The 9,657-nt window shown below is 43.7% G+C and overlaps 1 protein-coding gene across 1 annotated transcript in view; it reads right to left on the bottom strand.

The window, feature by feature from the left end:
• Nucleotides 1-3,604: 3,604 nt before the first annotated feature.
• Nucleotides 3,605-9,657, bottom strand: part of LOC137458013 (spermatogenesis-associated protein 16-like) — a 32,077-nt gene continuing 26,024 nt past the window's right edge. Inside the window, exons 3-4 of the mRNA XM_068169712.1 lie at nucleotides 9,142-9,222; nucleotides 3,605-4,104 (exon numbers count right to left, since the gene is read on the bottom strand). Coding sequence (XP_068025813.1) covers nucleotides 3,982-4,104; nucleotides 9,142-9,222 — 204 coding nt within the window. The 3' untranslated portion in view covers nucleotides 3,605-3,981. The remainder of the gene's footprint in view (nucleotides 4,105-9,141; nucleotides 9,223-9,657) is intronic.

Below are 9,657 nucleotides of genomic sequence, written 5' to 3'. Positions count from 1 at the left end.
TCCACACAACTGATCTACTGTTACATCAAATAGTGGGTCGTTTTGCTGTCTTTGTACTCCAGCTGATTGTCTAGCTAGGTGTTCCCACTCATTCAAAAATGTCATAAATTGAGATGCTGTTAGGATCAGCTTCGTAACATTATAAGAATCTCTAGGTAACATATTATAGTTCATGTAAATAAAATCAATCATCTGTCTAGCTGGTTCAAATTGAACCCCAAACTGACTCGCAGTCTGTTTTAATTAAGATAACAATTTCCATGGCAATTGAGTTACATCAGCCTGAAAAACATTTTGCTCCCCAGGGACCTGTGTATACATTACTGGAAGAACTTGATTAGAAGCAGCCAGCCGGCTAAACCCTTCCTGATCTCCTTCGGCGTTTAAGTGCTCTGCAACCTTTCGCCAATACTCTGTGTGCTTTCTTGCATGATCTTTAACACTACCTCCAGGATCTATCGCCCTGTTTGTCTCCTCTCCCTCACCTACTTTCTTCTCCTGTACAATTTGCTCAGCTAAAAGATACGGGGAAGGCTCCTCAGCAGAGTCCTGTGTTACAGATTGTAATTCGACTCTGCCACCTAACCCTTTTACACACACAGCCTTCTCCTTTCTTAAATAATCCTGAACCTCTTCTGACAAAGGCAACCCAGCATGTGTAACACTTGCTCTATTTGGGTCCGTATAATCTAATCGTACCCTGGCTTGATAAGCTGCCATTTGCTCAGCACGATGCTGATCCAATGCTGTCATAACCATCTTCCACCATTTTCCACACTCCTTTGCTCGTTTTTCATCATCTAAGCCATGCAGCCACAAGTCTTGTCCAGACTTTTTCCACTGCAATCTTTCAAACACCTCATTTGGGTCCTTAAAATATCCTAACTCTCCTGCATAGCTTAACAGCGGCACCAACTCCTTTGTAAAATTTAACTTACACTGTCGCTTTTCTAAAAAGCATATAAATAAATCATACGCTGCCTGCCTATCCATATCAGTATTTAAACTTTAATACCTGTGCGCACAGTCCTCGTTTAAGCAGTTTCCGGCTCTACAGCGTCTTCGGCTTCAAGGCTGTCTTCCCTTTTCTTGCAGCCTCCGGTACTGCTATCCCGGGCCGGCCGTCTTCTTGCCTCCCGGCTTACTGCGAATCTCCCAAGTCCCGAAGAACTTCTTAGACCCTAACCTTTGTCTTCATTAGGGTCCTGTGTTCGAGCGCCACTTACTGCAAGAAGGGGGCCGCTTTAACAACCAATGTGATCAGCGGAATCCAACTTTATTGAGCATCAGACACATCTTATGTACAGTTTGCTATAATTATGCCCACTTGGCAACATACTATTGGTTGCTCTCTAAATGGTTGCATCATTGTTTTCACAACTCTGTGGAATTCTTCCATCCGGCCTAATTGCTCTCTTTCCCAGATCTCGCCTCCTCCTTATCTTGCTTGCCTCCCATCTCAGGGGCAGCTGGACTTCAGCATACCAAGCAATCAGCACTTCCTCACATCTCCCACTCCGCCACTATATCATCAACAGAGAATTCTTCAAGGCCTGAATTGCACAGGTGTTCCTGGGACCCATGTCCCCTCTTGTCCGACAACAAGTGATTGTAGATCACAATCAAATATTACATCCAACACCCCTTCCCATGGCAGAGGCTCCTTTCATGTTTGCTTTGTTTCTGCAGCTGATTTCATCTCCTGACACCTGCTTTAGTCTGTGGCTTTCAGGAGGCTAAAGGACAGGTGCTGGCCTAGATGTTTCCAACACCTTGCAGATGGATTTGGGCTCTGGCCTCTCTCTCTTTCAGTGATGTATTGATCTGCAGCATAAGGCAGGTTTCCTGCCCTCCCTGTTATCTGCAAAGTGAAATGTCACATCTTGTCTCAGATCTGGGGCTCTCGCCAAGCTCCACAACAAGAACAGTTCATCTTCCTTGGTGTGCTTGGATCAGCTTGTTCATGTTACACAGCCAAGAGGTTTTCAATGGCAGTGCTGCTTTTTTGTTCACAGATTCATAGAATGGTTTGGATTGGAAGGGACCTTGAAGATTATCTAGTTCCATCCCCCCTGCCATGGGCATGGACACCTTCCACTAGAGCAGGTTGCTCAAGACCCTGTTCAACCTGGCCTTGAATGCTGCCAGGGAGGGGGTAGGTGATGTTCCTAAACATCACCTCTTCCCAGTGCACTTCATTCTTTTTTCATCATTCTAGGTCAAAAATACTTTGGTTTGCATTCAATGTTGCAGAATTGTAAGCCAGCTTGCATCAAATTCAGTGCATTTGCTTAAGAGCTTGATGATTTACCAAGCTGTGTGCTGACTGTGACTCGATGATCCGTGGGGAGCAGTCTGTCTGATTTAGTGTGTGTCTGCTCATCAAAGATGGATGATTGCCACTATGTGTCATGAAACTTCATCTGACAAAACCAACTCCCTAGCAAAATAATGCTGTCTCCAAAGGGCAATAATTCTTTGCTTTCCTGTCCCATATGTTTCAGGAGCTCAGAGCAGCTCAGATATTCTGGGGAAGATTTCTTTATACTTCTTCTGTTAACAATGAACAAAGGACCATCAAAGCTTTTGCCAGCTCGCTCTTGGTTGTCAAAAGTCTTTTGTGAGAGCCTAGGAAAATGGTCTCTAACTGCATAAAATCTGTAGGATTTAGACTCCTATCTATGATCAATAATGGGAATTAAGGGGCTAAATACCTTTGGGGTCTTGGATTTTTTGAATGAAATCTTAGGTCTGGGGGATGAATTTTTCCTTTCCCTTTTTTGTTTTAAAGTCACCCTTGAGTGAGGAAAGGGAATGAACTAAATGCTGGTTTCATGGGGTGAAGTTATCTTCCTGCAAAGTAAACCCAGTGCAAAAAGGAAATGGCAGTCTTAGAAGAGACCATGGGTATCAGCTGGGGATGCCTGCCTCTGCTGAGGTGATCTCTGTTGAAAAGTTGGTGCTGCTTTGCTCATTGATGAAGGGTCTCAGGGGATCTGAGCACCTGTGCTTCCTGGAAGACCAAAGCAGTGTAAGATGTGCCTAGATGACAGGCTGCTGCTGTGGGAGTGGAAGATGAGTTGTTCATCCTTAACAGGTGGGTTTCCTGATGTGCTTTGTGGTGTGCTTCCTGGTGCTCTTCCTGGTGTGCTTTGTGATGGGCTTCCAGATCTGCCCAGGAGAAGGCAGGTGCAAATCCTTTCCTCCCTGCAGTGTTTGTGCATCTTTAGACAAAAACAACCCATGACTAGCTAGTAGAGGGAAAAAATCATAGGGAGCAGATGAGAGTGAAGGGCTTCAAAATCTTAACCATGGAGCAACAGTTGGGCTCCTTTCTCCTTTCTCTCTCTTTTGTCATAGCATCATGTTTCTCAGACTTGTCGTTACCACAGCCATAAGGTGCAGGATGCCACTTTGTACCTCTAGGTTGCACCAGTAGCCGAAGTGTAAGGCATTAAGCTGGACAGAAGGCACTATGAGGCTGAATTCCTCCTTACAGAGGATGGATGGATCCCTGTTCTTGGGCAATAATCAAGCCAAGGGGATTTTGTAGAGTTTGGATGCAGAATATTCTCAGAGCAGAAGATAAAGACCCTTCCTGCCAGGGTGTTCCTAGTTAAAGAAACAAGACAAATAAACCTTACCAAAACATTTATTCCAACCAGTTCAAACTAATGACAAGCAAAGTAAATTCCTAAATGTATCCTAAGAGGAGGAGGGGGAGGGGAACCTAAAGTGGGAAGGGTTTTTTTTCTTAACCTATCTACCTAATACCTATGGTGGAAATCCTCTTAATAACTCTATACTAACTTCCTAACTATATCCCATGGGGGGGTGAGGGTGGGGAACCTAAAGTGGGAAGGGATTTTTTCTTAACCTATCTACCTAATACCTATGGTGGGAATCCTCTTAATAACTCTATACCAATATCCTAACTATATCCTATGGGGGAGCAGGGGAACCTAAAGTGGGAAGGGTTTTTCATAACATTTCCAGGTCTCTGAGTTTGTGTAAACTTTGAATCTTCTTTCTTCTTTCTGTCCTGGCTTTGTTCTTGATGTAATTTTCTTCCACTTCATGTAAGTAGCCTTCAAGGACTCCAATCTGCAGTTAGAAAGAAGTGGTGTCAGAAGCTCGTCCCTTCTCTCTAGTGAAGCTTCAAACATTTTGGCAATGAATTTCTTTCCAAACTAACTGTGACTAAAAATAAGCTGTCCTGGATGGACAATTGCATTTCTATCTGGTTGCTCTTGTTTCCTTCACTCTCAGTCTGCCTGAATCAGGGCCACTAATACTATTTTCCTTTTGCACCTGCACTTTTCTGACTTCATTACACGTTAGATGTTACACATGAGACTTCCACCCCTGTTCCAGAAAATTCCTGTTCCTTTCCCATCCTTTGCTTTCCTTTTTCACAACGGCTCCAGGCATTCATGAAGCACGTATCTGCATCACAGCCCCAGAAAGAGAACAAATTAGGAACCAGTGTCCTTCTAGTAATTCAGGAATAGCCAAGATCGATACAAGAGAGCACACCAAAACACAGCAACTTTTGAAGCCTGCATGCTCTGAGAACAAGAGCAGTTCCCAGTGGCTGTGGCATGGGCTTGGATGACTTTACAAGACATTGCAAAGTCATTTACATCAAGTAACTGTTGTAGCAGCCAGCACAATACTACTCAGCAACACATCCACTTTCCATCGACATCCTATGAATCTCCCTCCTTGCTCCTCTGGCTGACCCAAAGCCTAGCAAGTCTCTGGCCCTTTTCCATGGCTTGGTTTTCAATGAAGAGATAATGTCAGTGGAAGAGCACAGTTCATCAGAGAGTGTTCCCCTGTCACTGCAGAAGGCAGAGATGTAGTAAGCAGAGGTGAACTGCTGGAAATCTATGTGCCTGGCTAAAAGATTATAGAATAGGTCAGGCTAATTTTACTTCATTTCATATTCACATCTATTACTGCAGCTTTTGTTACATCCTTATCCTTATGTGAGTTACATCTGTTCTTTGATTCACTCATCCATGTTTGCTCTGCTTTCAGATTGATGAAACAGGCATTCCACTGAGCTCAGCAAAGGATGGGCATAATAACTGATCTAAATGGCAAAGTATGTGATGCCCTTGAGGTAAACTCCAATGTGAAGGCTTTATGAAGTGTTTCACATGTGGAAGTGTAGGGAAGTGTTTATTTGCCAGCTCCTGTCTTTCCTTTGGCTGTTCAGATGATGTTAAGAGGATCCTGTGAAACTGCCATGGAAGCCTTAGGGGCTAAGCAGAGGACAGAAGTAGAACCACATTATTGTCTGCATAGGGGCAGCAGAGCCATACTGGCACTTGCACTTACAGAGCTCTCTCTATGGATGTCAAACATTTCTGGTTGATAGGCTCTAGATTATTTAGTTAATGAAATGCTTCTCACTATAACATTGTGAAGCTTTATTAATGAATTGATTCTTATGAGATAGGAAAGTAGTCTCTTTTTTTTCTTTTACTGTTTTATTTTCTTCTCTTACAAGCTTGTAGAGAAGTAAAGGCCCTGTGGAGCAAAAGGGAAGCTTTCCTGCCCTGTTATGTATCTGAGGTACTCTAAACCCCTTTGCCTCTCTGCAGCTGCTATACAGTCCTGCAGTGGCCATGCAGAGACCTGGCTCCATGAGTTATTCAGGGTCAAGCTTTATTGCCAGTCCCAGCAGTCATGTTCATGCCAGATGTCATCACCATCATCTACAACTCTATCAATAAACCAGCTAGTCAATATGGCCAGGGCTAGCTGTTATGGTAGTGTCCCCATCTGTTTAAGACCCAGTGGCTGGACTGAGTTTTGTGGGATCAAGAAGAGTTACCAGATGAGCTCTTCTGAACCTCTCTTGCAAGTTTCCTGTTCATTGCTGCTGAGTTTTGTGCATCAGAGGTCACTGCTCAAACCACTGGGCTAAATAATTCACTGGTGTGAAGACTTAAGCCTTTCTAGGAAGTGTTTGTGTGTCAGGCCTTGTGCCTTTCTGTGTCAGAGTTCAGCCTGAAAGAATTTTTTTCTGGCTGTCTCCAGAAAATACAACTCTGCCAACAGTGGCTTGCACTGCCAATCCTGACAGACCCTTTAACCATGTGGAGAACAGGCACTGCTGTAATTCCACTGCATTCCAGTTAAAACTTGAGTGCTTTCATGAGGTGCAACAGCTGTTTCGATTGCAAAAGCCAAACTCCATTGGTGGTAGTGTAGCTGTCAGCTTTCCAGAGTTCTTCATTTACAGCTGCTTGTATAAACTCCTTTATGGTCTTTTGTTTTTTGCTTTCCAATATATGTAAATTAATTCAATAGCAAAATTACAAAGAACCACCTTGTAGCTAGGCCTGGGTGATGGTTCTTTGAGGGCTCCTACAATCAGCATTCTGTGCCGAGCGAACTGTGAAATCCTGAACTTACCCACATGGTTCTAGCACAAGGGACATGTGGTAATCCACACCACATCAGTTTTGAATCATCAGATTTAATCCTCTTTAGTACTATGTTAGAGCTCTTGAACCCAGTGTAACATGCTTAATTACAGCTGATTAAAAACCACCAAAACCCACAATGCAAACCAACAAGAAATCCAACAAAGAAACCCCAGAACTCCCTGAGTGTTTTCCTGTCTTCTCTATTTAAAAAGCCTTTGTTCCTAAGAACATGCTGACTGTGCTGAAATTAAGTGTTGGGGAAAAAAAGTAAAGTACAACAGAAATATTTGATGATGGTTTTCATTTCTTTGTTCTGATACAATAATAATAAGACTACAATTCTATTGTGAAACAAATGGGAGTGCTGTTGGGAACAGGATGCCTCAGCTCAAACGGTTGTCTGAAAGGCAAAACTATGTTCAGAATGCCAACAAATTTTGAAGCCCCAAATTGTGCAACAGAAGAGTGTAGATTTCAATGCATTTCAGTAACTTTTAGTCCCAACTGTTTAATTCTGCAGAGATTCTGTCCATTTTTAAATGCTATTAGTCTTGATATCTATCAAGACTACATTGAAAGCATCTAGAGAAATTAATCCATGCAAATACACCAAAAGAAAATACTTCGTTCTACTGAATTTACAATGAAATATTAGCCACTGTTGAAACTGGGGGGAGCTTTTTGCATGTATCTGGTTATCAATGTTTGCTCTATCTGGCAGGAAATGTTTAGGTAATTGCATAAATATATCTCATTCATATCCTATGTAGTGTTTGTGTTGCAAAAGATTCTCATACGATCTGTAGGCAGGTGTGAGAGATTTAGAGACTATGCTGGGCAATGTAAAAGAGGTGTGAATATTTATCCTGCCCTTCCCTCATGAGCATTTGAAAGAGCTGAAATGCTCTTTTGTCTATAATTTTGTGCACTTAGGTCTTGGTTACTTTCTGTACATCCTGTACTTGGCAAACTTTATTAAGAGCCACTGATCTCACAGCTAGCTGAGGCAAGACACCTACTCAGACTTTCTCTCAGAGGAGATGCCTTCTGGAAATTTAATTCAAATAACTTGGACACATAGACTCTGAAAGCACCTTGCCCCTCAACCTCTGTGACTTCTTTCAGACATACCCATCCTAGTTACACTGACTTAGTGCAGCTGGGATTTGGGTTTTCAGTATCTCTCTGTCAAACCGAAATCATAGTATCATAGTATCATTTAGGGTTGGAAGGAACCACAAGGATCAGCTAGTTCCAACCCCCCTGCCATGGGCAGGGACACCTCACACTACATCAGGCTGCCCAAAGCGTCATCCAGCCTGCTCTTAAACACCCCCAGGGACGGGGCCTTGACCACCGCCCCGGACAACCCATTCCAGGGTTCTACCACTCTCATGGTGAAGAACCTCCTCCTCACATCCAGCCTGAATCTCCCCACCTCCAGCTTCATTCCATTCCCCCTAGTCCTATCACTACCTGAGATCCTCAGAAGTCCTTCCCCAGCCTTCCCGTAGGCCCCCTTCAGATACTGGAAGGCCACAATTAGGTCTCCTCGGAGCCTTCTCTTCTGCAGACTGAACAGCCCCAACTCCTTCAGTCTGTCCTCATAGGAGAGGTGCTCCAGCCCTCTGATCATCCTTGTGGCCCTTCTCTGGACACGTTCCAGCACCTCCACATCCCTCTTGTAATAGGGGCTCCAGAACTGGACACAGTACTCCAGGTGGGGTCTCACCAGGGCTGAGTAGAGGGGGAGGATCACCTCCCTCGACCTGCTGGCCACACTTCTTCTGATGCAGCCCAGGATCTGATTGGCTTTGCAGGCTGCAAGTGCACACTGAGAGCTCAAAGAGGGACAATTTCAAGTCCCACCAGTGCAAGAACTCAAGCCCTTTCTATTCTCCAGCCTCCCACTGCAGCCACAACTCAGAGTGACTGTGTGTCATTCTGGATCTGATGGAGCCATAAGACACAGGGTAAGGCCAATGCCTTGGACCATTAGTACCATTATCCCTTCCTGGGGATGCGTTGCTACCCCTTTTCTCTCCAGTAGCTGAATGTCGGTGGTGTCAATGCCCAGAGCTGTGATTCATTCTGGTTTGGAAGACTTTGTCCAAACCCAACACTGCTATTGCATCCCAGCCTGCCCCACTCTTCATTAGGTCGAGCCAGATTCATCAGCAGAGAGAACCAAAACAAGATGCCCTATGCTTCACAAATCCTTTAAGAAGTCAATTGCCCAGCTGCTGTGCAGAGACTCCAGAAAGGCATTTGCATGTCTTTTACCTCTCTCATCACCAAAGCCTCAGCTGAGCTCTACTAAGAGACTTCACTTGTTGGATTGAATTTTATTCCCTAACAGCTCCCCCTCTCCCTGCAATTAGCACAATAGTCCCTATGATAAAAATGGAAGAGAAATATGATTATCAACCACAAATTCAGCCTTTGAGGTTGGGGATATTTGTTGTATTAGATAACCACAGGAGACTATTAATATGAACAAAGATCAACCCTAGATGCTAAAGCAAATAGTAAGTATCTATCTGTGGCTGGTGCCTGAGCTCTGACAGAGTTGGAGGCACACAGTCAGCTTTCAAATGGCACCTGCTTTCTTTTCTACCTTTTGAACAGGTATGACTCAGGGGGACATTTACTCCCCAAGGAACAATATACTCTTCTACCCTTTGCTGCAAGTTGTTACCTTCTGAATTTCCTTCCACACACGTTGGGTATCAGTGTTTCCTCTGAGGGTGTCCGTGGCCTCTGCCATCAGCAACTCCAGCTGCGGTACCAAGATAAAAATGATCACTGTGGAATTCACACCCAAATAACTTCTCTAAATACACAGATTAAAACCTCATTAAAAAATCATTTGTACACTGATGATTTTATTACTCATCTGTTACACAATGAGCACTGCCACCTCATCTTTGCTTCAGCCATGACTCTGTATTATTGTGGATAGAAAATACTTAACAATGGGGGGAAGAAATCCCCTGGGAATTCTGTATTGAAGCCTATATGTTTTTAATGCAGTAAATGTTTATACTTTGGAAAGGAAGGCTTGGCTTGTAAAGAACAAAGGGTCCATATTTCATTCTTTAGCTGTCTGGGATATTCTGTGTTGTACAGGAATGCTTTTCAGTATTTTCTCCCAAGGCTAATGTATCATAATTTAAAGCAGCATGTAAAACCTCACAAGAGGACAACACTAAAG

The sequence above is a fragment of the Melanerpes formicivorus genome, unplaced genomic scaffold, assembly GCF_026170545.1.
Source record: "Melanerpes formicivorus ecotype bairdi unplaced genomic scaffold, bMelFor1.0.p_v2 SCAF_216, whole genome shotgun sequence".
Classification (NCBI taxonomy): Eukaryota; Metazoa; Chordata; class Aves; order Piciformes; family Picidae; genus Melanerpes; species Melanerpes formicivorus.
This window is presented reverse-complemented; position numbering and strand designations above follow the sequence as displayed.